General features: G+C 56.7%; 6 protein-coding genes across 6 annotated transcripts; 3 read left to right on the forward strand and 3 right to left on the reverse strand.

The window, feature by feature from the left end:
- Nucleotides 1-941: 941 nt before the first annotated feature.
- Nucleotides 942-2,408, forward strand: PUNSTDRAFT_46767 (uncharacterized protein; the record flags this gene model as incomplete). Its single annotated transcript, XM_007387112.1, has 8 exons — nucleotides 942-1,020; nucleotides 1,069-1,205; nucleotides 1,262-1,632; nucleotides 1,695-1,727; nucleotides 1,771-1,867; nucleotides 1,932-1,972; nucleotides 2,032-2,116; nucleotides 2,184-2,408. 8 exons carry the CDS (start codon nucleotides 942-944, stop codon nucleotides 2,406-2,408), a joined length of 1,068 nt encoding a protein of 355 aa, XP_007387174.1.
- Nucleotides 2,409-3,175: 767 nt separating this feature from the next.
- On the reverse strand, nucleotides 3,176-5,577 carry PUNSTDRAFT_137471 (monooxygenase; the record flags this gene model as incomplete). Its single annotated transcript, XM_007387113.1, has 9 exons — nucleotides 3,176-3,346; nucleotides 3,405-4,090; nucleotides 4,177-4,412; nucleotides 4,523-4,557; nucleotides 4,619-4,716; nucleotides 4,807-5,023; nucleotides 5,095-5,259; nucleotides 5,331-5,450; nucleotides 5,506-5,577. 9 exons carry the CDS (start codon nucleotides 5,575-5,577, stop codon nucleotides 3,176-3,178), a joined length of 1,800 nt encoding a protein of 599 aa, XP_007387175.1.
- A 6,107-nt stretch (nucleotides 5,578-11,684) lies between these two features.
- On the forward strand, nucleotides 11,685-13,392 carry PUNSTDRAFT_127835 (NAD(P)-binding protein). The gene is made up of 5 exons (XM_007387114.1): nucleotides 11,685-11,954; nucleotides 12,009-12,192; nucleotides 12,307-12,545; nucleotides 12,655-13,037; nucleotides 13,129-13,392. Exons 1-5 carry the CDS (start codon nucleotides 11,744-11,746, stop codon nucleotides 13,216-13,218), a joined length of 1,107 nt encoding a protein of 368 aa, XP_007387176.1. The 5' UTR covers nucleotides 11,685-11,743; the 3' UTR covers nucleotides 13,219-13,392.
- Nucleotides 13,393-14,624: 1,232 nt separating this feature from the next.
- PUNSTDRAFT_137474 (uncharacterized protein) lies at nucleotides 14,625-15,409 on the reverse strand (the record flags this gene model as incomplete). The annotated part of the gene is made up of 2 exons (XM_007387115.1): nucleotides 14,625-15,273; nucleotides 15,336-15,409. The coding sequence occupies 2 exons, from the start codon at nucleotides 15,407-15,409 to the stop codon at nucleotides 14,625-14,627; spliced, it is 723 nt and encodes a 240-aa protein (XP_007387177.1).
- Nucleotides 15,410-16,193: 784 nt separating this feature from the next.
- Nucleotides 16,194-20,379, reverse strand: PUNSTDRAFT_145835 (acetyl-CoA synthetase-like protein; the record flags this gene model as incomplete). The annotated part of the gene is made up of 17 exons (XM_007387116.1): nucleotides 16,194-16,719; nucleotides 16,773-17,032; nucleotides 17,086-17,229; nucleotides 17,282-17,315; nucleotides 17,371-17,893; nucleotides 17,946-18,205; nucleotides 18,267-18,475; nucleotides 18,534-18,552; nucleotides 18,609-18,767; nucleotides 18,817-18,914; nucleotides 18,966-19,083; nucleotides 19,135-19,188; nucleotides 19,243-19,374; nucleotides 19,432-19,523; nucleotides 19,580-19,648; nucleotides 19,702-20,025; nucleotides 20,076-20,379. 17 exons carry the CDS (start codon nucleotides 20,377-20,379, stop codon nucleotides 16,237-16,239), a joined length of 3,282 nt encoding a protein of 1,093 aa, XP_007387178.1. The 3' UTR covers nucleotides 16,194-16,236.
- Nucleotides 20,380-21,485: 1,106 nt separating this feature from the next.
- On the forward strand, nucleotides 21,486-25,932 carry PUNSTDRAFT_137476 (MFS general substrate transporter; the record flags this gene model as incomplete). Its single annotated transcript, XM_007387117.1, has 16 exons — nucleotides 21,486-21,601; nucleotides 21,662-21,880; nucleotides 21,931-22,008; nucleotides 22,057-22,145; nucleotides 22,196-22,421; nucleotides 22,473-22,507; nucleotides 22,558-22,619; nucleotides 22,670-22,862; nucleotides 22,913-22,970; nucleotides 23,024-23,138; nucleotides 24,572-24,713; nucleotides 24,764-24,780; nucleotides 24,836-24,914; nucleotides 24,971-25,046; nucleotides 25,512-25,581; nucleotides 25,657-25,932. 16 exons carry the CDS (start codon nucleotides 21,486-21,488, stop codon nucleotides 25,930-25,932), a joined length of 1,851 nt encoding a protein of 616 aa, XP_007387179.1.
- Nucleotides 25,933-26,146: the final 214 nt, after the last annotated feature.

The following is a 26,146-nucleotide window of genomic DNA, read 5'->3' on the forward strand; positions in this document are numbered from 1 at the left end:
TTGGCAATTAACATGATGCAAAGGGAGCCTAAGACGCGTTTCATCGGTAGATGTGGTAAGAATGGATCTATATGGACCTTTCAGTGGGATCGCGCAAAACTTCAAGGCGTGGGAAACTAGATTCAAACGCGATCATCGCGTAAGGATATCCACACTGGCTCATAGTGGACATGACTTTACATGGACATGGATTACCCACCGCGTTCAAGATCAGGAGAGTGCCGAAATTGACGACTGTTCGATCTTGTCTTATCAGTGCCTGTTATGTCGCCTGCGAAAAGGACGACGTGCTATCACGACGTTTCGTGAGCCAGGACGCCACAACGTTCGCGCAAGTAATGGAACGTACATCAACACTCGATCAAAAGTTCGCCCAACAATCGCCGGAAATATACCTACCTACCTACCTACCCTCTCAGCGTCATTCAATGGGAAACACATCTTTCAGTCGGCAACCATCCCGGCGTCCACCCGTAGCCACCCGTTGGCATAGGGCGAACACAACGGCATGCCAGCTCGTTCTACGCAGCCGAATCTGATCTCGGCACCCTTCCAGTTGAATTGAAGGGGCGAATAAGAAAAACAGTCGCCGCACTTGCGGAAACGGTCTGTTGGGCGATGCGGCATCAAGTGTTCGGGGGCTTCTCAAGCATGATCGGCCGTGGGAGGCTCGTTGGATGCCGGGACGCTGATAGCGCGACCAGACTTCGTCCTGATCGAGGGGCGACAGCTGACCGTTCAGCTCTGGACGCACTCCAAAGCATGATTGCCAAACCGGGCGTGGGTGACGCCGGCTGATTGTCGTCTGCAAACCCGATGCTTCTTGATAGGGCACCGTGATACATGTCCCAGCCACGAAGGTTAGTGAGGTGTGGGTGGGGTATTATAAGGAGACATCAGCGCCTCCCGACCAAACTCGAGACTTAGTTCCCTGGGGCACCATGAGTTCAATCAGGATTGATCAAGCAGAGCTCGCAGGCTTTATCGCGGAGAGCGTACTCTACGGTACTGTCAAACCTTGTAGATCCTGGTTATCCGTATCGGGCTGAATGGTGTTTTCCGACACAGGTCTTTCTCTCGCGATACTGGGGATCAGCTTGTTCCTGCTTCTACGGCGCAGGTCAAGCGGACAGTCTGTGGGCAGCCCGATTGTAAAAGGGGCATTGGTGGTAGCGACTGTCCTTTTACTTATCCTTTCCACAGCGGTGAGTTCCAAAGGATCGCTGCGGTGTCGTTCCATAGGCTTATTCTTGTGCCTCAGCATTGGTGTCTGGACGCGGACCGGGCATGGTCCGGTTTTGTGGAAACGCCGGGCGCTGAGGGCCTTCCCGGGTCTCTCCTCTTCTACGCGCAACTATGGGACGCAAGGAACGTAGCGAGGACGATCATCTTCACGGTCCAGGCGACGATTCTTGACGCGGTTCTGGTATACCGAGTGTATGTTATCTGGAACAACAACTGGTTACCTACGATACTACCGGCGTTGGCGACCGTGGGGACGTTCGGTATGACATTTCGCGGACAGCGATGGGCTTCTCTCACGCACGAGTCTACAGTGAGCGGTATTGGCGTATCCATCGCGTTCTCCAAAGTTCAACCCGGAGAAGACGTGTTCATTTCGACCACCGGAAAGTGAGCCATTTGCTCCCACGACCGTTTTATTGCCCGAAGCTCAAGCGCCACCTTTCCTATAGTTGGATAACTAGCGTCTTCTCTCTCAGCCTAGGGTACGTCTACTCGCTGCATGACTTGCGATATCGCGTCTAAAAGAAAGTTCAGTACCAACGTCCTGGCCATTGCGTTGATTGGGTGGAGGATCATCAGGAGAGATCGCGTCATGAAATCGTACACGTCGACGACTCTATCGGTGAGGCCCCCTTTTCTTCTGTTTCGCGGCTCAGCGAAATCCAACTAACACCCTCGTTTCGTAGCCTCTTCTCCTAATTCTCGTAGAGAGTGCAGCGCTTGTCAGGTAAGATTCATCGTCACGCACCCGTTTCCCAAAAAAACGCGCCCTGACCAGCTCACCAGCTGTCTCAACCTCATGACGCTCACGGCGTACGAGGCGCAGTCCAACGTCCAGTTCATCTCCGTAGCCATGTCCGCGCCGATGACCGTAAGCCCGCACCGCTCTCTCCCCGTCCCCTCTCGAGCGCGACATACTCATCGTTCGCTTGACGCAGGGCATCTCCTTCGGGCTCATCATCGTCCGCGTCGGGCTCGGCATGGCCGGCGGCGGGTCAGCGCCGACGTTCCTCAGCACGGCCAGCCGGCCGGGCGTGACGACGGGGAACGGCAGCACGTACCCGATGCAGCTCCGGATCACGAAGGAGACCGAGTACGACTACCCCGCGCCGCAGAAGGACAGCACGTCCTGGAGCGGCGGGTCGTCCCTGCCCGCCGTGTGAAAATGAGGTGTAGTATATATGCGGTGAGGTTGGCGAGGATGCCCCCCTCTCCCCTCCCCCCTCCTTTGTCGCTCGTTGTTGACTCCTTCTTGATATTGTTATTGGGATATGTAGGTATATCGTTCCTTTTTGTCGTTGTTGTTGTAACTCTCACTCTCCGCGATGTAATGTTTTGGCAATGCTCACGGACCTTGTATGGCCGTAGCGACGGTAGTCCGTACCAATAGAATATCAACGATTTCATCCCATGCCCCTCTCCCGATGAGCGCAAAAGATCCCACCGGGCGCATTCTGCCCTTGAATTGTTCCCGAGCGTCCCAGTGATTATGCCGGGTAACATCGATAGGAGCAGCGCCAGCAACCGCGTCTCGTCGCGAAGACTCGCGCTCGCTCGCACGCACAGCCTGGGGCTGGTCGCTCTCGCTCCTTCGGCATGCAAATTCGCTTGATAACCGTCGTCTTGGAACGCCACCAGCTTCAGAAAGTCGCATGGTGGGGGGGAGGGATGAAGCCTCTCGCCCGCCGGCGCAGCTTAATCGGAGCCGACTGCAAGCATCGAGTGCGCGGCAACACGCATATGCATACACATCTTACTAACCCAACCAGAAAGACAACCCCGATAATCTACAATTCGGATAATCTACAATTCGGCCTTCGGGCAGTTACACCAAGTCCATTTTAGCAGCAGTAGAACAGCAGTAACAGCAGCAGGATATCGTTTCGGTTTTCGCGGGGGGGGGGGGGGTTCTTGTCTCTTCTCTTTTGTCTCAGTCGGATACCGTGAACCCGGTATATCCCTCCGGCACCTCGATCAGCTTGTCAAAGTACCGCTGCAGGCCCGCGACGCTCGTCGCCACCGCGCCGACGTACCCGTCCGGGCGCACGACGACGGCGCCGAACGCGTCCTTGTCCACGCCGTAGTTGGCGTACGCGTGGCCCTCCGCGTCGCGCAGCGGGGTTATATGCTTATGCTCCCCCGACGCGGCTCCGGCCGACGACGAGGAGGGGGAGGAAAGGGAGGAAGGGGAGGAGGAGGAAAGGGAGGGGGGAGGGGGAGGGGGAGGGGGGCAGGATCTCGTACACGGCGACGGCGACCCCGGGGCGGGCGAGCACCCGGTGTTTCCTGACCGCCTCCGCGCGCGCGTCGGTCGAGCCGGCGAGGAAGAGGAGGACGGTGTGCGCGGTGGGGCTGAGCAGGTCGAACAGGCGCGTCGGTGCCGTATCGGCGCCGGACGCGGGGACGAGCGCGGGCGCGTCGGGCGCCCTGTCGCCCGCGCGGAGCATCTGCGCGCCCTCGTCGCCCGCGCGGCCGTACGGGTTCCTCTCCCCCTTCCCTTTATCGTCCCCTTCAGCGCCCTCTTCTTCTTCCGCGCCCTCGGGAAGCCGCTCGTCGAACACCCACGGGCTCCAGCGGTAGTTGACGCCGAGCTGGCCGAGCCCGTCCCCGCGCTTCCACGCGCCGGCGTCCTCGCCTTTCGCGCTCGAGAGCTTGTCCTGGAGGGCGGAGGTGAGGTCGAGGACGGCGGCGACGACGGGGAGGCGCTCGGACGTGTAGGAGGCGAGGAGGGCGCGCGGCGCGGCGCGGCGGGCGACGAGCGCGAGTTTCCAGCCGAGGTTGGACGCGTCTTGGATGGAGGTGTTGAGGCCTTGGCCGCCCATGAGGCTGTGCGCGTGCGCGGCGTCTGGTCGTAGCGAGATAATGGATGAGTGTACGAGCGCGGGGGTTCGGGTGTTGTGAGGGGAAGGGGGAAGGGGGAAGGGGGCTCACCGCCGACGAGGAAGACGCGCCCGGATTGGAAGGTGTCGACCATGCGCACGTTGGGGCGGTAGTCGGTGAGCCAGGTGACGGCGCCGAGCGAGACGTCGTCCCGGCCGAGCTTGGCCTTGACGTGGTCCCGGAAAAAGTCGGGCGAGGAGGCGAGGCGCTCGTAGTCCGCGTCCGGGCCGGCGACGTAGACCGTCATCAGGTCGCCGTCTTTGCGCTCCGAGGGCCAGATCAGGATCCTGTTACGTATTATACACCCCCGTCCGTGCGTCAGCCCTTCTTTCCTCTTGTTTCCTTCGACGGAAGAGGGGAGAGTGAATAGGGGATAGGGGAGAACGGGGGGACGTACGTGCCGGGCGGGCCACCGCCGAAGACGTGGATGTGCTGTTGATATGGGCGGTTGAGATAAGGAGGGAGAGCGGGTGGAAGGAGGGATGCGACGTACGTGCATGTCGAGCCCTTGGACGTGCACGTCCGCGATCGCGTACCGCTCCTGGCGCGTCTCGCCGAGGAAGCTCAGGTTGAGCGCCTTGCGGACCGTGCCTGCGCCGCGACAACGGCCGCACGCATATTTCGTCAGCTACACTCGGTACTCCGCCACCTTTTTTTTTATTTATTGGGAGTGGTGCTTACTGCGCGCGCCGTCGGCGCCGACGAGCCACGGGACCCGCACGACCTCTTCGGTGTGTGTGCCGTCGGCGCCGGTCTTGGCGAGCGTCGCGCGCACGGCGTCGTCGTCTTGCGCGAAGGACGCGAGGCGCGTGTTGAGCTCGACGCGGCACCCGAGCTGGGCGAGGTGCGCGCGGAGGATGGCCTCCGTCTTGTCCTGGCCGATCATGACCGCGTTCGGCTGCGAAAGGGGCCGAGTGAGCACGAGGTAGGATGGGATGGGGGGAAGGGAAGGGAAGGGAGAGTGCGCACCCAGGGCGTGCCGGGCGTCGGGTGCTCGCGGGGCGACATCTCCCACTGGCGGAGCGGCTCGCGCCCGCCGGGCATCGTGAAGGCTTGCATGGGCAGCGGCGGGTGCGAGGCGGCGAGGATGTCGGGGAGGACGCCGAGGGTGTTGTACAGCTCGAGCGAGCGGGGCTGCGGGAGCACGGTGAGCGGGGTGAGCGGATGGCCAAGGAGGCGGGGGCGGGGGGGGATGTCAGACGCACCATGACGCCCGCGCCGCGCTGGCCGACGTGGTGCGTCGGGTCCTTGTCGATGAGCCGGACGGAGAGCCCGTGTTTGAGCAGGGAGAGCGCGAGGACGAGCCCGGCCGGGCCGGCGCCTGCCTGACGGGGGCGTTGTCAGCGTTCGGCCTACTCGCGGGGCAGCATGGGGGCTTACGATGAGCACGTCGGGCGCGGGCGTCGGGGGTGCCGGGGAGAGAGGGGGGAGCGCGTGTTGTTCTGTGGTCATCGTCGGCGGGGCGTACTTGGGGTTGAAGCTGACGATGATGAAGGCAGGGTGCGGCGTATGATAGGTTGGAGGCGCCTGGCTTTTGACCGGCACCAGTCACTCTGTCACCGGTCAGGACGACGGAGGACGCTGGTATTGTGAACTGCTGCTCCTTACCAGCGATCACATCAGAACCATGGGTGCACGTTTCGCAGAGTCAGAACGCGATATCCAAGAAAGTCCCGAGGAGATCGCGGGGGTCCCCGTACGTTCGCAGAAACCCGCCGTGCGGCATCCCCCGAGCCGCGTCTTGGGCGGGCTGCGGGCCTGCAGTTGCGCGCTAGGGCGCGTCGAGGGAGTCACCGTGTGGTGTGGGTGAAGCTCTTGCTTGGGCGTAAGCCGGGTGCGAGCGCGACGGCTCGCCCCCGACCTACTCGGTCGACTCTCTCAACTTGTCCTAGGTTGCTGAAGCACTGATTCTGGTATCTACCTATTCCGTAGTACGTAGACAAATGTCTCTGCTAAATTAACATGGATTCGACGGGTCCGCTCCACCAGGGAGAGGAGGGTGGGACGAAAGAAACGAGGGGAGGCCGGACCTCCTTGCCGCCCCTAGGATGTGGCGGCGAGCAGCCAGCGAGACTGCCCTCCGCCGCCCAAGAATCAGCACCGCCGCACGTGACCTCCGCTCCGGTGCGTCCGCTCTTGGGCGGGCTGCGGGCCTGCAGTTGCGCGCTAGGGCGCGTCGAGGGAGTCACCGTGTGGTGTGGGTGAAGCTCTTGCTTGGGCGTAAGCCGGGTGCGAGCGCGACGGCTCGCCCAGACCGCCCCCCAGACGGGGCGCGCGCGCCCGGCTGACCCCACACTGCGGTCGAGATCTTCGGGGCTTGCCTCGGAGGTCCCCTAGCGGAAGGAGCTGCATGTGAACGGGCAAGATGCCCTCGACCAGTCGCCAATAGCGGAGGAAGGCGTCGGAAGACCACCGCCCGGCCCTCTTAATCACATCGGGCGGAACGCCGGCCAGAAGCAGTTCCGTGGTGCCGCCGATGCGGAATGAGTGCCCCGTGAGTCTTGGGAGTCCGGATTGGGTCCAAACCGCGTTGCATCTTGTCATGAAGAACCGGCGAGTGAGGGGGCGCGTGCCGAACGATGTGCGATATGCGAAGAGGTGGTTGGTGTCGCTCGGGTTGTTCCAGTATAGGTGATGCCGCAGGGCCCTAATGGGGTCCGAAGATCCTTGCTGGCGGAGGATAACGACATCCTCCCCTTGGCTGTAGTGGACCTTGGTCGAAGGGAGATGAATGACGTGGGACGGTGAGGCCGGGGAGGGAAGGGCAAGGTTTCTGCGGCATGGCGACCTCTCTGTGGCCGCTCGCGTCGTCGAGGAGGGGAGGAGCTCCCCTAAACGGCATTGGCCCCAGAAGGCCACACACGCGGCTGCGAAAACGGCGATGTCGACCGGGTCGGTCAGATCGAGATTCGCCCTCAGGATGCGGAGCATATTGCGGTTGATTGGTAGACGGGGTGGTCGGCGAGAAACCGGTGGTCGCCTGTTCTCGACCCCGTTCAAGACGTATCTGAGCCGTTTGCCGCCCTTCCAGTCCGCGTTCTGTGCCGCATGCCAGGCCTTGAGTCCGGCTATGGCGTTCCTCGCCGTGCTGCCAGCCTGGCGGCCTTCGTTCGATGCCGCGAACGCGCATAGGACCAGCTCATCCGCTGGCAACCAGAATTGTCTGTGGACCTTCTCCCTTCTGCAGAATTTGATGAAACGGCCCACTGCACCATTATAACCCTTCAACGTTGATGGGGCCCATCCGTGGCGTAACGCTCTGGCGAGATGACCCTCCGTTGCCCCGGAAAGCTTGATCCCGTTCGGATTATGTAGGTGCGCCCGTCGGGATTTTGTGCTGGGTAGAGCGAAGTGGTCGCCTTCTGGAGCTTTCCGAGAGGTCGTCAGAGGGTATCGATGCTTGAGCTGTGTCGACGAGGACCGAGGCGTCGTGGTGCACATGAGAGGAGTCCCGATCTTGACGCGTCGCCAATTCCGCGTCCTCGATAACCTCTGGTTGGCCTTCCTGCCCCCTCTTGTAAGCTCCACACCCTCTGCTCATTCTCTTATCTACTAGTCCTCTTGAAGCTGTAGCGTCTCGGACAAATGCTAAATACATGGATCGGCCCTTGTAACAAGACCCAAAAGACAACTAGGAATCCTGATTGATACCTCTGACCGATGTAAGTCCTTCGGCGCGACTCCTCTCGAGGGTTCGTCCGCTCTATTGAGGCTCGAGGGGACGTACTGCGAGACTAGCCAGATGTTTGCCGCCCGCATAAGCGAGACCACCCTCTGGAGAACGCGGTTTTGCTCCGTGTTCCTCGACTTCCCGGCCTCGAGAGCCCCAATGACGCCTTGATTGTCGGACTTCATGACCAGGCGAGTATCCGAGATGCCTCTCGCGATGGCCATTTTTAGGCCGAATTCCACTGCGAGCATCTCCCCCCAACCTATGTCGCGCCCTTCGACTTTCCAGCCCAGAATCAGCTCCCAAGCGTCCCACGTCCCGTCCACGACGACTCCTATCCCGAAGGACGTCGAGGCGTCGACCCATAGGTCGCAGGACGATGTGTTTGTTGGCACCGCCAGCGTGCTGCCGCACTCCGATCGCTGGAGCTGGGCCCTCCAGAATTCCACGTCTTCGAGGACGTGCGCGTTGGGTTTCCTCCTCGCAAACGGGGACGACTCGTGCGGAAACGAGCTTGCGAACCTCGAAAGGTGTACCAGGCGTGATCGGCCGTCGGGCACCGCCATGCTACAGTGAACCAGAGTTCCGAGGACCTGTTCGGCCTCTTTCCTCGTGAAGGAGCCGCCTGTCCTCCAGGCTTCGAGTTTCGCCAAGTATCGGGATTTCTTCTCCTCGGGAATTGAGACCCGCTTCCTGTCTAAGTCCCATATGAATCCGAGGTATTTGAAGACTGTCGCGAAATCGTGAGTCTTTGACGGCTTCCACGGCCAACCGAGCCATTCCGCCAGCGCCATCAGCTCGTCGAGGCCGTAACGGAACCCGGGATTTCCTTCCGAATCGAGACCCTCTGGATACCGGAAAAATGCGAAGTCGTCAACCCATTTTTTCAGAGCGTCGACTCCCCAGGCGAGATAAATCGCCGCCATGCAGTCCGCCACCCGGCCCCATACGCCCGGCGAACTAGCCGGGCCGAATGGGGCGTTGTGGTCGATCCAGAATTGGTCCCGCCAGTGTACGACGAAATGGCGTTGCTGATCGGGGCGGATTGGTATGCAGCGGAACGCGGCGTCGACGTCGAGCGTGGCGACTTGAGCGCCTGGCGGTGCTTCCATGACCAGCAACGCCATCTCCGCGAACGAGCCCCAGTCGCACTGGAACTGATCCGTGTCTATCTCGCTATTGACCGACGATCGAGTTCGGTCATCGCGCGGGAATGAGAAGTCTTGAATCATGCGCATTTCGCTCGTGCCTGCTTTCGGGACCGCTCCGAGCGGGGACGTCCTGAAGAAGCCTATCTGCGATTCGAGCTGCGCTTTCGAATACGGGCCCGAGTAGCAGCCGGCCTTTCTCTCCTTATCTACATACGCGTCGATGGCCTCGTGGTTCTCCCGCGCAGACCGATGATTAGGCGGGTTGTATGAATCTATTAAGGATGAAGTGATGCCCATATCAAACCCGGCCGTGATGTTCGACACCACGTCCGAAAACCTGTCCTGCAGGCCGGCGTTGCGCAGCGCCTCGTCCCAGCGGGACGCGATGAATGGGGTGATGATCGGAAAGGGATCAGCACACGACGGTGCACGCCTGAGCTCCGTGGTTTGCGCCCCCGCAAAGGGTGCACCGGTGGTCTCCTTTAAGGCACGGTCCGGCGTCCTTCTTCGTGCATCCGCCGGCCATGTTGAAGTAGAAACAGTAGTGTCGGCCCTTGGCGTCTCGGACTGCGCGATCTTCTCCCCGGGTGAGCATAACTGGTTGGCCGTTGACGAGAGTTTCTGCCTTGCACGTCGCCGCTCTATGGCCTTTCCCGCCGCAGAAGAAACATCTCGCGTCGATCGGCTTCGGGGCGAAGGTCTGGGACCGTCCCGCCGAGTGTTTTGGTGGCTGGTCTGGTTTGGAGCCGGTGCCCCGCGCTGCGTTCTGGGTCCGAAAGGGCTGCAGGGAAGCCATCACCTGCGCCTTGACGAACGCCGGCTCTACCTTCCTCCAGATATGCTTGTGGAAGGTGCCGGGGTCTATGCCTTCGAGGTGGCACCTGCGGCGGACTTCGGCGTCGTAAGCTAGCCAAAGCGTCCAGTTATCCGATGTGGCCCCATCGGAGCGGCATATGCGATCGAAGTGTTTCCTCCACCGCTCGTAGTCACGGCGGAAGTAGGTCTTGATGAGTTGGAGCAGGCGCTTCCACGCCTGGTACCACTCCCCGAAGGTCAGTTTCAGTTCGCCCGCCGATGGGAGAACTTTCTCCGCCTGGATCAGCCCCTTCGCCGGGTCGACCGCATACATGTCCGTCAGGAGCGACGACGTGTTGCAGCCGTATTCGGCTACAGCCTTGTCGGTGAGGTAGTTTAAGGGTATGTGGGTCGTCCATCCTTCTTGGAATTTCTTCCTGATCGGATCGGGGATCGAGTAGCAGTCCGTCTTGGCCTGCTTTCCTCTGACGAGTTGGGGGCGACGCGGGCCTCTGGCCGACTCTTGGACCTGGTGGATGCGGTGCTCTGACCTCGAATGGCGGTCCCTCCTGTGGTCGCGGTGCGAAGCGCGCCTGTCGCGATAGTCGGCTCTCCGCGCACGGGGGGAGGGTGAGGAGGGCGGGGACATGCTTCGTGACCTGCCGGAATTGGGGCTGAGCGTCCGCGAGCTCCCGGACGAAGTCTCAGATCTCGATGAGGGGCTGCTCGACGAAGACGATGGCGAGCTGAAGCGCCTCCCTGAGCGCGAGTTCGAGTCCTCTCCGCCCCGCCTATGACCCTGCTCGAACGGGTCCGGGGACGAATCGCGCCGCCTCCTCTTCCTAGCCAGGGAGGTGCGATGGGAGTGACGGTGTCTCGGACGCGAGCGGTCCTGTCTCCGTTTACGGTGGTGACGTCTCGCCGGCTGCCCACCCTGCACGGGTTCGGCTCCTGACTGGCGACCCATACGGGGTTCTTCCTCGAGTCCCTGGGAGTTAACGGTATCCTGCCTAGACGGCGTTGGGGACGTGGGAGGTGTCGGGGGAGACGAACCGCCTGGGTGAGCGTCAGTTCCATTGCCATACGGCTGGATTCCGAGACCGGGCGCCCTATGGCAATGCCCCTCGACCATATGGTCCTCGTCGTATATACGACGGACGGCGGGAAGGGAAAGGGGGCATATGCCCCCCCCCAAATTCCTCGGACGCATATGCGACCTCGGTGGGTGACGTGCCGGCAGCCCTATGGCCGTCGCAAGCGCGTGCTGGTTGGGCCTATGCCCTCGAAATCTGGGAAGAACAACTCACCCCTGTCCTCCGACGGCGGTGGGAGTTGTGGGTCGTCCTCCTCGTCCTCGTCCTCCTGGTCCGGGCTCCGCTCATGGCCCGTACTATCGGGTTCCGACTCCCTACTGTCTTCATCCGCCTCGTGGTGAGAGCCTTCATCTGGTCTCGCCTCCCCTTCTCGTGCGATACCTTCGAAGGTGGAGTTCGAAGTGCTCGACGCGTTGTCGATGATTTCCGCGAGTTCTTGCCTCGTGAACAGGGCCTTGAAGTCGGGGTGCGCCATGTAGAACTTGATGTCGGCTAGAAGCTTCTGCCTCGCCCTGGCTTTGAGGGCCGCCACTGTGCCTTCTTCTTCGAGCCCTAAGTGGGTGGCCAGTCGCTGCAGTTCCTCCTTGCGCAAGGCCGACAGTCGTTTGACGAAAAGTGGGGGTCGTTCGAGCCATGGAGGCATTGCGGAAATTCACGAAATCGGAGTCCAATACGAAAGAAACGAGGGGAGGCCGGACCTCCTTGCCGCCCCTAGGATGTGGCGGCGAGCAGCCAGCGAGACTGCCCTCCGCCGCCCAAGAATCAGCACCGCCGCACGTGACCTCCGCTCCGGTGCGTCCGCCCTCACGTGCCTCGTCCGCCATTCCTGTCCCTCTCCCTCGCCGCGATGGAACCCGCGGACGCAGGCGCTCTTCACCGGCACCCCCCTCCTCGTCCTTAGCGAGAGCATGTCACGCATGACCCCGCTCCGCTTCGTCCGCGAACAGTGGGCCACCGTGCCCGAGCCCGCCCCGAACAGCGCGCGCGGCCAGACCATCGCCATCACGGGCGCGACGTCCGGGCTCGGGCTCGCCGCCGCCCACCTGCTCGCCCGGCTCTCGCCCACCCGGCTGATCCTCACCGGCCGCCAACCCGTCCGGATGCGCGAGCTCGAGAAACGTGCGTCACCTCTCTCTCTCTCTCTCTGATCTCTCATCTGTTGATCTTGTTCAGAGTTTGCGACGGGAGAGGACGCGCCGAGCGTGGACTGGCGAGAGATGGACGCGGGCTCGTTCGCGAGCGTGCGCGCGTTCGCGGACTCGCTCGTGCAGGGCGCTGGCGAGCTCACGACGCTGCTCGCCAACGCCGGGCTCGCCACCCGAAAATACGTCCAAACGCCCGACAAATGGGAGTCGACGTGCGTCTCTCCCCCTCCCCCCTTCTCTCTCTCTCTTTCTATAACCCCCCACCCCCCCAATCCTTATTAATATTTCCCTAATACCCCATCTGGGCGGCGTTTTCTTTTTCGCAGGTTACAAGTCAACCACCTCTCCCCGGCGCTGTTGGCCGTCCTCGCCCTGCCCAAGCTCGCGCGATCCGCGACGCCGGACTCGCCCGCGCGCATCTTCGTCGTCTCCAGCGACGCGCACTTCCAGGTCCCGCCCGGCTCCCTCGCCGACCTCCTCCGCGCGCCCAACATGCTCGCGCGCGCGTCCGACGAATCCTACTGCACGCCGAGCGCCATGAAAGCGCGCTACGCCCTCTCCAAACGTGCGTGCCCTACCTCTCCCCTTCCCCCCTCTTCTTACTTCTTCTTAACCCTCCGTTTTTTCATTCATACGCTCATCTGCGTCGTTCGTCGGTCGGTATACCATCACAGTACTCGTCACGGCGTTCATCCACGAACTCGCCGCCCGCCTCCCCGCCCCCACTCCTTCCTCCTCGCCCGCACCCGCACCCGCACCCATCCTCGCCGCCTCCCTCAACCCCGGCTTCTGCCACTCCTCGCTCACCCGCGAAGCCGAGTCCGCCTTCCCGGGCAAATACCTCCTCCCGCTCTTCAAATCGCTCGTCGCCCGCTCCGCCGACTGCGGCGCGCGCGCCGTCGTCCTCCCCGTCGTCGCGGAGATCCCAAAAGAGCGGAACGGGAAGGGGAAGGGGGGGTTGAACGGGGCGTACGTGACGAACGGGGAGGTGGTGGGCGCGAGCGGGTGGGTCGAGGGAGGGAGCGAGGAGGAGAGGACGTTTAGGAGGAGGGTGTGGGTACGTGATGAACCTTCTTCCCTCCCCCCCTCGGGCGAGTGCTGATTCCTCCCCCACCCCCCCTCTCCTCTCCTTTCCTTTCATTTGATAGGACGAGACGGTCGCGGTGCTGAAAGACGTCGATCCGCGGGTCGAGCAGGTGCTCGCGCAGTACACCACCGCGCCCACCGACGCGCAGTAAGGAGAGAGAGAGTAAGTAGAGACGCTGTTTGTTCTTCCCCCACCCCCTCCCTTCCCCTACTCGCTCTCGGTCTCTCTCTCGCTATGTATTCATGTATACGACCACGATACACTACCTGTTTTTTTTTTTCTCTCTGCCTCTACGTCGGAGTGTTATGTCTTTTTTCGTCTGTCCCTTCCATCGTCATGCAAAGCATCTCCATATCGTTGCTTCTTCGCCGTGGGGAACACCCGCATAACCTCGAGCCTCTTCGACCGCCCACCCGCCTCCTAGGTTCCCCCCGTTTATCAACGAAGAAGAGCAAAGTCACGGTGCGTTCGGTCCTGCGTGATCATCGCATCAAGGGCGTTTCGGGGGGTTAAGAATAAACAGGGAATAAGAATGATCGTCGTCAAGTTTATCGCGGGCCTAAGGAATCAACAGACACGCGCGCACGCGTGGGTGTGCGCCAGTGTGCAGTGCGCGCCCTAAGTTACTGGTTTTCACGAAAGCGTATCGAAACGCGAGGGACATGCCGATCCTGCGGTTGTTTGGAAGAAGGAGAGGGTGGGATGCAAACGTAGATTAGGTTCAAAAGAAGGGCGGATCGTGGGCTCTACTTACCCCTTCGATAGGTTGACACCCCCTCCCGCATCGACTTCGAGTTCGCTTGATGTTGATACGTGGGCTCGACGGTAACGCCTTTCACGTTCTTTTTTTTTACATACGGTTAAACGTTCATGATCGTGGCTGCGTTTCCGCCATTATTACATTTACTGGGACCCACCGTTCGGGTCTCAGCTCCCAATCTCGGAAATTACATAGAACGTGGATATGCAGGCCGTCGGCGGTCATCAACGTTTAAGTAACCGAAGGGCGGCGATATCGATGGGACGACGACGGCGTATCTGTCCAGACTCCAGAGGTGGAGGTGAAGCCTAGGCCGCCACGACGGTCGAAATGCCAAAACCCAAGGATAACTTGAGCGAAAAGTAGCTTTGACGTGAGAGAGAGAGGGGGGGGGGGCGATGAGTCCTGCACTGAAGCAATCGACGTCTTTGAGACTGGGCAGTACGCGCTCCGTAACGTGCGAGGGGTAGCGCCCTGGGTCCTGGTATATCGCAAAAGCCCTCTTGGGAAACACGGTCAGGACCAAGCCCTCCTGTATCTTAGGGGTACAATCGGTGAGCACGATATGCTGAAGGGCAGGGCAATGGACCAGGAAATTCTGCGATGGCTGCTGGGGATGCCGTGCATATTAAACAGTTCGAGGGCCAGGAACGACCGGAGGAAACGGCACGATCCCTCGTAGTCCAATCTGTAACAAGTTCCGAGGAATCGTTGAGAACGGCAGCGCAATTTACGAAAGCGATATCGTTGAAGGTCGCGAAGCGAGAGGGTGTGGAGCATGGGAGCGTCGATACAAGCTAGTAGGTTTTGTGCATCGGAAGTATTGCGATAGGTAATCCGCAGGGTCGCGAGGGCTGGCAGCCGGGCCGGAGGGTAGAAAATGCTCCGGAATAATTGTAAGGCATGGAACAGTCGCTCAAGCAGAGGTGTTTGAGACCCGTGCACTGCGATAAGAAGGCCCAAAATGAAGCTTCAGAGAAGCGCATGTCCTGCATGCAGAGGTGGTTGAGAGAAGAGAATGCTACAGAAAGATTCGGGGTGATGGCTGATGGCTGAGCCAGGTAGTACAGCAGCGGCGACGAGTCTTGTCGCTCCGGAAGAATGACGCTCCAGCGATCACAAAGTTCGAGCACCTCCAGGGAACTGAGGGCCATAAACGACAGAACCTGCTTCGCCGGATCGACAGAGGGGTACCTGATCGACAATTTCCGCAGGTGCGGGAGCGAGATTTGAAACCGGGGAACGTCGGCCGTCGGCGAGTTTAGATCGATGTACAAATATGTCGCGTCCATGACCCTGGAGCAGGTGGTGACCTTTCGCGCGACGTCCTCCATGGGTCTCCCCTCTAGGCGAACACATTTGGCATCGCCGTCAAGGCCGGGACAACATGACATGTCTTTCTCGACAAGCCGCGACGGATTCCGCGCTCCCGAAATGTGTCGCATCCTTGGTAAGAAAGATATCGAGTCAGTACAAGAGCAGAAAATGATAAAAAAATATTCACTCACGTCAGGTCACGGGTGCGGCGATGGTCAGGCGAGGAGCGGAGTATAAGGAGATGGGTTGCCGCAAAGTCAACCATCGTTCATATAAGCCGTCTTTGTCCTAAGCGGTGCGTATCCTCTGTGGCACACATGGTCTATGGCCATGGGCTACTCTATGTGCCCGTCACGACAACGCACGAAGTACTCCGTCCACTGGACTTGGGACCACCGTCGGTCTAACGAACGGGATAGCAGCGGAAGATGATATAATGAAGGCGGAAAAAATACCGGGATTCCTTCAAACGTGTCCTAGTAGCATATCACCATCCACCTTCGTCACAAGATCTGGATGAATAGCGCCCGGCATTTGTGTCTACTACGTCCATCCCCCTGAAGATGGATGGAGGGAGAGCAACGAGACCGTAACGGCACCTCCATCGTAAATTTCCACTCTGTAATGTTTTCTTGACATCTCGCGGAAGACTTGTTTCGACAGAGTCAAGTGCAACAAGGAAAGCCCATACAGTACGTAGCAAAGGCGATGGCCGCAATGCCACGCGCTTGATAACAGTACTCACGCCACCACAACTCATGGTGTCTCATCCAACCTTGACTAGACTCCGAAGAGTGACTTCTCCTCGCTGTCTCATATTACTGGCAAATACATCCGCTTCTAGCATCGTCGCGAGTTACATTGACCTTCAAGGGATTGGCATCCGCATTAATGAATTCGTCCACCAAAAATGCCACCCGCCGTCCGACCCCCGCACTCAGTGCGTACAGCAAGATGTAGGTAGATTTACGTAATGCACGCCATCTCCCAGCCGCGCGCCCGGTCGTGTGAGACCTTAGCGCATGGCAATCGACTGATCCCAAACTGCATTCACTGGTACATCTACATATCTCAAGGTACAGGTTCACGGAGTTAATGCGTAGCATCCGGGCTTCGGGGCAGTAAGCCCACGTCTTTCCAATACTCCAGCCAGTGTCGAACGTCCTCTGTTCCAAGCGGCTGCAGCTTGCCCAAGCTCGGTGCGACTTCCTTCGCCCTGGACATATCCATCATCGGGAGCCCCATCGCTTCCCTACCACGATCTTTACCAGAATTTTGTCCAACCGTTCTTCCGGCCGACTTGAAGAACGCGAGTAGACGCAATGCTGGATTCTCTCGCATGAGTTGCACTTCCGTTTTGGTTTTGTCTTTAAAATTCTCCTCAAGCGCGGCCAACCAGTCGGAATACGAGACCAACTCTACGTTGAGTTCTTCGGATATCGACAGAAGGAGAGACGTCCAAGGCACTGGGTGAGGATGTGCCAGGTGCAAGACAGGAGATGCCTGCATGTCCTCGGCCAGGGACATCTCGACCAGAGCACGGGCCGCAGCTGCCAGGGGTATCCAGGCCACTTCCTGCTCCAGGGTACATCAGGTTGAGATTTAATGGCATGGAAAAATGTGCTCACCGCGTCTAGGTCAGGAAGTCGACGTAGGATCGGTCCGGACGCCACGAGCGAGGGGAACCATTCGGCCGTGTTCCAAGCACCACTCTTAGTCCCGCTGAGCTGTCCAACTCGGACGGAGAGGGTTCGAAGGGAGGGAACAGCGACAGCAGCATTCGCCAGAATCCTCTCCGATATCCATTTGGACTCCGAGTAACCGTTCCCAATCGCGACCTTCGGGTCGTTGAGGGCATCCTCCTTCGCTGGCGATGTCAACTTCAAATCTGTGAGTGCTTGGTCAATATATACTTCGATCAACTAATTAAGTGTCACGTACTTCGCAGGACAGAGACACTGCTAGTAAATACGATCGACGGCGGTGTCGGACGCGGCGAAGAGATCGCGAAATCTATGAGGGAGCGGATGATGGCTAGTTGAGGCTCGAACGAGGCCAGTGACAAATTGAAGTCCACGCGGTATGCTACATACCATGTCAGAATATTCGGAATCTGCTACAGGGGTAACGATCATACCTATGTGGATGATTGTCGTCAGAGTGCTCCGGATCTAGTCCGTGGCATCATGAGTAGGAGCAAGATTTCAGGGAATGTAACCGACGTACCTCGTCCAACAATGCACTCTCCAGTCCTAAGCTAGGACTTGCCAGGTTGCCTTCGATGAGCACGACCTTCTCCGAGTCAACGAGGCCTTCGTCTAATCCGCGTGCTGCGAGAGCGACCTTCTGGCGTGCTTCTATTGCTTTACCCTTCGAAGAAGGTCGATTGAGCGCGTAGACCTTGCGGACGTTGGGTAACGACACCAACTCCGCAAGTACGCTAGCACCGAGTCCACCGGTCGTACCAGTGACGAGGATCACATGTCTGTCTAACGCGGGCGATAACTTTGCATGGCCTGGGCGTGAAGGGAAATCACCGCAGTATTTCTCTAGCAGTGCGAGCATGTCGCCAGCTTTTTGCGCCTCATCATTGGCGCGATTGATCAGGTGGTCATTCTGGGTGATGAATCTGGCCAGCGAGGCTATCGTCGGGGACATGTACACCAAGTCCGCTGGGATCGCACGCGGCGCTACGGCCGAATCGCGAAGCGCGCGCACCAAAGTGTTCCGGATCCAAGTCGCTTGCAAGCTACACGTTGCGTTGAGCTTCTGCTACTTGTCTATACGAAAGCAATACATACCTATCACATCCATATTCAAATAGGTCATCTTCGTCGCGCACGTGAGCCTTCATAACACCGTGAACAGTCCTCCTAACGAACTCGAGTACAGTAGACATATCCCAATCCTTAGGTGCGTCTATGCCTTCCTGAGCCGTTTCGGCCACAGCCTGATAGAGGGCTTCTATCTCGCTCTCATAGTCCTTGAGGATAGCTTGGCGACGCGTCGACCCTTTGGCGGTGTACTGGAACGGCTTCGTTGGCGATGCCACCAAAATCATCTTTATGGACGGAAGGGGATGAGTCAGGATACGGTACGTTACTACGTGTTGTAAAACTTACCTCTTTGAACAGGCGAGAATGTTGAGGCGCATACTCGTTCATGCGTTCAACAGTAGACCATATCGAGTTTCGGAACTCGGCTAATTTGGCTTCGTCGGATGGATCGAAGACGTAATCTACTTTGGGCTGTACGATCACGCCGTTTTGGAACCGGCCGCGCCCGAACATGACAGCAGCCTGGACGCGAGGATCTTGGCATAGTATACTCTCTGCACACATCGAACAAGAATCAGCACAGTGCAGAGTGGAACACGGTGAGTATTGTACCTAGCGGGCCCGGGTTCGTCTATAAAGATGATTTCATCAGTAAAAAGAGGACGGGGACAAAAATCCGGCATTCACCTTCTCGCCCGTTGACAGCATGATTTGATCGTCGGTCCTTCCATATACCTTCCAATAACCCTCCTTCGTGGGATGCGGGACGAGGAGGTCGCTTGTTGCATATGCTTGAGCGCCGTTCCAGGTCATGTTGAAGACCAGTGGTGAATGCGTTTCACATTTCTGTACAAGGTCAGCAAATCGCGGGAACGAGCGTCATGTTGCTACTGACCACCATGATAAGTTCGTACGTACCGTCCCCGTACGGTACAAACTCAGGATGATATGTGCGGGTGATCTGGAAGTACTCCCAGTCTTTCCCGGGAGGTACTGATGGAACCGTTAGTAGATTGCAATGGACATATCTGCCGCGACGCTCACCGGGCAGAATAGGCGCCTTCATGCCATTCTCGCTGGCTCCGTAGGTAATGTAGATGTTCACCCCGTGGTCTGTCAGAAAATCACCGACGGCCTTGTTCAGTGGGCCTCCACCGTAGAGCTGACAGCTGATATTGGAACGCGGTCATCAACGAGGCATTTGACAACACACCACGCCGTTGATCTTGCTCAGTGCGGCAACCTTTACAGGATCGCGCGACCATATCTGCACAGAGGCCGTTTAGATTAAAAAAGGATAGTAGAGCGCTGTCATGTCCACCTCGATGAACAGCGGAACACTGAAGATGTATGTCGAACCTGTCTGCATAGCGCTTTCAAATATAGAGTCGGGTGCCATGGTGATAGCGGGGAACTGGGGTTTGAATGCGGACAGTGTCATTCCGCAGCACGTCTAGCCATGACACGCAAGTCAGCCATGAACGTATACGGAGTTCCCGAGAACCCTTACCGCAAAGAGAGTAGTCAATATACCTAGTCCATGAAACATCGGGATAGAGTGGCACGCTAGGACCTGGTGACAAAAATCATGTTCGGACAAAACTAACCATGATTACATTAATGAATTGGGATGTGGCGGTCCTCAATTGGACACTCACGTATGCTATACGCAAAAATCAGATAGTCCTTGTGAGTCCACGAGATCGGCTTCGGAAACGCCGTCGTGCCTACGAAAAGCGGAGTAAGTACGAAGTTTTATCCGTGATATCGCCTAACCTACCCGACGAGTGGATGTAGTATGCTCTCGAATTGAGGTTGAAATCGCGTTTCGACATCAAATCCGGTTCGTCATTCTTGAATATATCCGCGAAGATGGGCATGTCCGAAACGAAATTGTCCCATTGCTTCTCCTTGTCTGCCATGCCTTCGAGAGCCGCACGGACCACAGCTTGTATTCCTGGTTCTCCGGATATCAAGAGATGGTCCGCGTTGCTTTTCTGTAGTATATGGGCCAGAGCCACCGACGAGTTGCGATGAGAAATGTGGCAGACAGCATACCCCGCACGTATGAGGCCTTGCCACGTATGAAAATAGGTGATGGTATCTATTCAACGCCGAATTAGACAAGATCCACCGTCGCGGCAACTGGCTTACCTGTGGCAGCAAAAATAGCAATAACCGGAGGGTCATGTGTAGCAGGATGGAGGTTCATCCGCGTCAGACGAGCCGTGAACAGACGAGCTGCACGGTGGATGGCGTATACGCCGTGCTTCATGGTGATAACTCCACAATGATCCACCGCATCCGCGTCGGAGTAGTACCATAGGACATGATCCGGGTTGTGATCGAGGTGCCAGTCAAAGATTTCCGGCACGGTAAGAGAGCCATCGAGCGGGGGGATCCTGAACGTGTTCGAAGTGAGCGCATGCGCTTGCGGTAGGGAGACAAGAGGGGGCATCTTTGGGGGATAAGGCCTCGCTTAGGTCTCTCCGCGGACTTGAATACTGGCGAGTCAACTCACTTCTTTGTGACCTTCCTGCCATCGACTATAGATACTCGACCTGCACGGCGCAAGCAGATCAAACAGGGAAATAGAATGCTGTCCTCATGTCAGGCTGTGCCCGAACCGCCTGGACCCTGATGGAAGTGAGAGCGCCGGCGAGGTTGACTTCCGGTTTTGCAGCGCTTCACATTCCTGCATGATGCAGAAGAGATTAGCTATTTCCGGGAATATCGGCATATTGATGTAAGTAAGACACGCTTTGTCATACGGCGTTGCCTGCGGAATGTAGGTTATATTTACTATCGTATACTTGCACCGAAGGGTCCGACCAAACTTGAATAGATCCCGTTCAATTGCGTTGAAGCGCTCATAATGACTCACACCACGCGACTGCCATTCACACCAGAAGTTCCCAACCAATCTGAATCACCGACGCACCCGGTGCTGAAGCGGCGTGTCGGCTGTATAACAGCTCACGGGGGCCGTGGATGCACTGTGTGCGCCAAGCCGTGCGTATTGACGTGCGGTGCGGCAACCGGTTGTTCCGCTATTGGGACCGCGCCGGAAATATACCTACCTACCTACCTACCCGCCGGTGATCATCGATCATGGATCAGGTCAGAAATGGTAGTGCTCCTCGGCAAATTCCGACCATCTATGTCAATGACATGTGACAACAGCTCCTTGTCTCGCTGTAAGGAAGCGATGAGATGATATCGCCTGTCCATGCAGGGGAATGCAAGTTTCGGTAAGGAACATTCAACGCGGACGCGAAAGTTCGCTTCGGGCTTTTGTCATGACGCGAGCATCGGATACTCCCTCATGCCAAGTGCAACCGATGCCTGGGTCTATTCATATCCACATCAACTGAATCAACTGAGTCTGGACGGACATATGGGATCTCATCGCATCGGACTGCTCACCATGCAGACTCTGGCGGGTAATCACACTGGACACTAGCCTCGCTAAGTTGCATACTCTCCCCAAGCACTGCCTGTCCGTGCTTTGCTACCCGTCAGACGCAACATACAACACACAATACCAAGAACAAACTCGCAGCTATGCCTGAGAAGGCGGAGCAAGATGTTTCTGGGGCTAATATCGAAATGGCGGTAGCAGACGAGCCCAAGTTACCTCGAAGCGTCCGATTCAAAGCTTTGTGCACCTTGATTGGTGGGTACGTCAATGCGCGCTAGCCTTCGTTTCAGCATAAGAGCTGATATCACTGGTTGTCTAGATGGTGTGCCTTGTTCGCAACGTTTGGCTATGCTAATGCTTTCGGAGTGTACCAAGACTTCTATCAACGCTCAGCATTATCGACGTCATCCGATATTAGCTGGATAGGCTCACTGCAGCTATTCTTTCTCGTCGCAATGGGGCTTCCTGCAGGGCGCCTTTTAGAGCGAGGTTACTTCAAACAGGTCGTTTTCGCGGGCTCGGTACTCTACATCATATCGTGAGCTCAACGACAAATGATGTGATTCATTTCGGTGATACTGTTTTCAGAGCGTTCATGTTATCACTTGCGAGCCCGCATAGCTACTATCAAGTTATTTTATCGCAGGGAGTAGGTATGGGAATCGGGTGAGTTCGTTTATCTTGTCTCAAGCTGTACGCTCACATGCTTTGTAGCGCCGGGCTTATTTATATGCCTGCACTCACCGTCCAAGCACATCACTGGAAATCTCACCGCGCGCTGGCAATGGGAACCGTCATGACGGGTTAGCATGCATCAGTATCACCAATACCACGAGACTGACATCGACAGCAGGCACATCCACGGGTTCAATCGTCTTTTCAATCTTGCTGAACCGACTGATGAACGGTCAGGTTGGATTTGCGTGGGGTGTGCGCACTTCCGCCTTCATCATACTCGGGATGCTACTTGCTGCAAATACCTTGATGAGTTCCGGGCCTGCTCATCCGCGCGACTTTGACGATAAGGTGGCTTTGGGAGAGGTTATTTGCGATCGACCATTCATTCTGGGAATCACGGGGTGAGTTCCCTAGCAATACAATGTCTATTGCAGCGGCTAATACGTTGACAGCCTTCTTCTAGGTCTGATGGGAGTATACTTCCCATGTAAGTGCCGTTGCACTCCCATTGGTCACTGCGATTGCTGACCGGCGCAGATTTCTATCTACAAGCTACTGAAATCTTGCATGGTGTTAGCAAAGACCTGGCATTCTATACGGTAGGTTTCGCCTCGCGCACGCGTGGCAAAATGTTCTCATACTGTGCTAGATCGCTATCTTAAATGGTGTATCCATCCCAGGACGTATCATCTCCGGCATATTAGCTGACCGGTTTGGGGTGCTCAACGTTATAACACCCTCGTGTCTCTTAGGCGGCGCACTGACATTGATTATGCTGAATGTGAAGACCGCGGAGACGGCTATCATCGTTTCCGTTCTATTTGGGCTATCATCTGGAGCATGTGCGTATCTGCACATATGAGCTACTGGCTCGTTGTAATGGTCTACGCAGTCTTTGCTCTATTGGGACCCGTTCCGGCCACTCTGTCACGGCGTCCATCGGAGCTAGGGTATGATTGTCTCTAAGAAAGCTAAGGTGAATTTCACTGACCCAGTCATGCAGACTCCGGATGGCTCTCACATTTGGATACACTTCCTTCGGGACCCTGGCAGGCACACCTATCGATGGTGCTCTGGTTGCCGGAAACAAATGGTTCAGACCGGCCTTATTCTCTGCAGTGAGTAAGACTGTCACGTCGACTGACTTGACGTTCATGCGGATGTAGATGATGTTTTTTGGGGCGTCGGGGTTATTGGGGGCTACACGGTTTCTGGTCTCCCGAGAGAAGGGTTCATGGCGTGTATAGAATCGCATACTTCGGGAGTATCTGATGCTCGCGTCATGACAAAAGCCCGAAGCGAACTTTCGCGTCCGCGTTGAATGTTCCTTACCGAAACTTGCATTCCCCTGCATGGACAGGCGATATCATCTCATCACTTCCTTACAGCGAGACAAGGAGCTGTTGTCACGCGTCATTGACATAGATGGTCGGAATTGTCGAGGAGCACTACTATTTCTGACCTGATCCATGATCCATGATCACCGGCGGGCAGTGCGTCGGTGATTCAGATTGGTTGGGAACTTCTGGTGTGAATCGCAGTCGCGTGGTGTGAGTCATTATCAGCATTCTATTTCCCTGTTTGATCTTCGGGAACGTTCAGCGCACGGAGGAGCGGCTTGGCGACAGCGTTCCCCATCGCGGCTGCACATCATCTCACGCCACGATGACATGGTTTCTACTACAGTCGGCGGCGATGGCCTACAACTTCCGACTGGCGACTCAGAGCAAATGAGCGCATCACGAAGCACATTGAATGTCCACTATGCTTCCTTCGCGATGCAACTGAAGTGCCAAGGTTGAGAGCTAGGGGATGATGCAAGAAGAGGCCGGTGAGTCTAGACATCGTGGAACTAATTCACACCCCGAGTTATTCTAGTCCATCACTAGAAATCGAAGTAAACAGCATGCCATACTCAGCGGTACAACAATCAAGAATAGTTTTCCGCACTCATATGTATGTGTTTGTGTCATGTGTTTCTCCGAGGTATTTGACTGTTATGCCATCGGATGAGAACGTTTCATCATAGTAGGTATATTCATTGCCCTTATCTCAGGAGAAGCAGCGAGATCGATGCAGTCCAGCATTCTCATGACCTCTCTGATTAAAGAACACGCGCGTAACCATGATGGATGGGCATGCTGATCAGGTTGAGAAACACCCCTGAAGCGAAAAGGCGACTCCTAGATATAACAAAGATACATCTTCTTGTCGGTGTTCACTCTCATATCGATCTCTCCTTCCAGATGCCATACACGTTGTCTCAGGCGGAACTTATAGGGGCGCAAGTTGAAACTATAGTGTTCGGTATGTGCAATCAGCCACTACAAAACAAATCTAATCGGCACTTATTAGGGGTGTACATTGTTCTATTCCCGTTCACGCTATACGTCCTGTTGATTCATGGAAAAGCGGTAGCACGAGGCCGCCGTTCGTCAATCAATAGCATCCTACTGCTAGGCGGGATTGTTTTGTTTTTCTTTGTAACCGCCGTAAGGACTTTATGTGCGCCACCATGGCCTCAGTCTGATATCGCGCAAACAATTTACAGCACTGGATTCTCGATCAAGCAAGGCTATGGCAGGCATTCGTTGTTCACCAGCCCGACAAAGATGGTCCGGATCTCTTTTACGCATTGCTGCGGGATCCTAGAAATGTAGTTCGGATTGTTTTCTTTGTTTCGGAAATGATTGGTACGAAATTTGCGATTGGTTACTACGAGTCCTCACTGATGTTCACCCAGTATTGGATTCTTTGCTCGTTAGTAACGATGGGTAGTGGTGTAAACATTCGGAAGCTGACCTATTCTCCACAGCTTTACCGTCTATATGTCATTTGGAACAACAACTGGATGGTTATTGTTCTCCCTGCGCTCACTGAGATTGGTACCGTTGGTAGGATGCTCGCTCTTGCAACATGTACGCCATGTGTATGCTGACACATGGTTTAGTTACGGGTGTTGCATTGTGTGTTGGCTTCGCGCGTGCACCCCCGTACGTTGATCTCTGGGACCTGACACTTGCAAAGTGCGCGTTAATCACATGTGCCTTTTATTACTCTGCTGACATGTGCGCCTATATTGAGGTGGATTACCTCTTGTTTCACGCTCAGTCTGTCGTACGTGATGCATTCTATAACGAATAAGCGTGCCCCGTAATTTCTAAAGACTGTGTTTCATCAAGAACGAACTTGTTTGCAGTTGGTGCGACTCCATCTTTCCACTTGCAAGCTAATAAGATACTCAAGGCAACCTTACGTCTAGTTCTCATAGCATACCGTATTTCGCGCCGAGACAAAGCATTTTCCAACGCAGGTGCTGGAGTGGGAAGCCTATCGGTAACGGCTATTTTTATGGAGATATACTACTACTTATTCCTGGTCATATACAGTCCATCATAATGATCACGGTTGAAAGTGCTGGAATTTACTGGTACTCTCTACGGTCGCACGGATCTTGCGACAATCGATCATCTAACTCTTTCTCTCTTTAGCCTCGTCAACGCCGCCACAATGATCACGCTTCTTTCTCGTCATACCGTTCACTTTACCATCCTTGCAATCGTGAGTTCCCAGCTTATCGAGAGCTCGTCTCTGAGTTAGGGTCTCTGAGTTAGCGCCTTGACATTTGATACGCAGGCATCACCAACGACGGGTATCTCTTTCAGTCTCATCACCCTCCGTGTGGGGCTGGGGAAAGCGTTCAGCCGCTTCACAGGTGGTAACTCAGCCGGGGATCCTGACAGCATCCAGAAGAACTCGATTCCTATGCATGTGCGCATCACGCGAGAGCAAGAGTTCACGGTAACGCAGGATGACGTTTTTGGGCGGAAGAACTCAGTCCAGGAGTCGGTGCTCAATATGACGCAGACGGATCATGTAAAAGGCACGACATCGCTTCTCAGAGAGCCTTGATCCCCGATCTCGAAGATGCGGCGGAGCATGTACGTGATGCATCTCCTGTTTTCAAGTTTGCACATCGGAATGAACATTAGTTCCTCGGTGAACTGTCTGGAGCGACATCTTTTTCGTACTCCGCTTTAAAGCCAGTACGAGCGTGGAACTCTGCGTAGTGTACCATTTATATACATTCGAAATGGTATTGGAATGATCCCAGTTAGCAGTATAC

This window comes from Punctularia strigosozonata, assembly GCF_000264995.1.
Source record: "Punctularia strigosozonata HHB-11173 SS5 unplaced genomic scaffold PUNSTscaffold_13, whole genome shotgun sequence".
NCBI lineage: Eukaryota > Fungi > Basidiomycota > Agaricomycetes > Corticiales > Punctulariaceae > Punctularia > Punctularia strigosozonata.

Coding starts and splice junctions, on each gene's coding strand:
- PUNSTDRAFT_127835 (XM_007387114.1), top strand. CDS start 11,744: ATGTCACGCATGACCCCGCTCCGCTTCGTCCGCGAACAGTGGGCCACC. Junction 12,193..12,306: donor CCCGACAAATGGGAGTCGAC/GTGCGTCTCTCC, acceptor TCTTTTTCGCAG/GTTACAAGTCAACCACCTCT. Junction 13,038..13,128: donor CGTTTAGGAGGAGGGTGTGG/GTACGTGATGAA, acceptor TTCATTTGATAG/GACGAGACGGTCGCGGTGCT.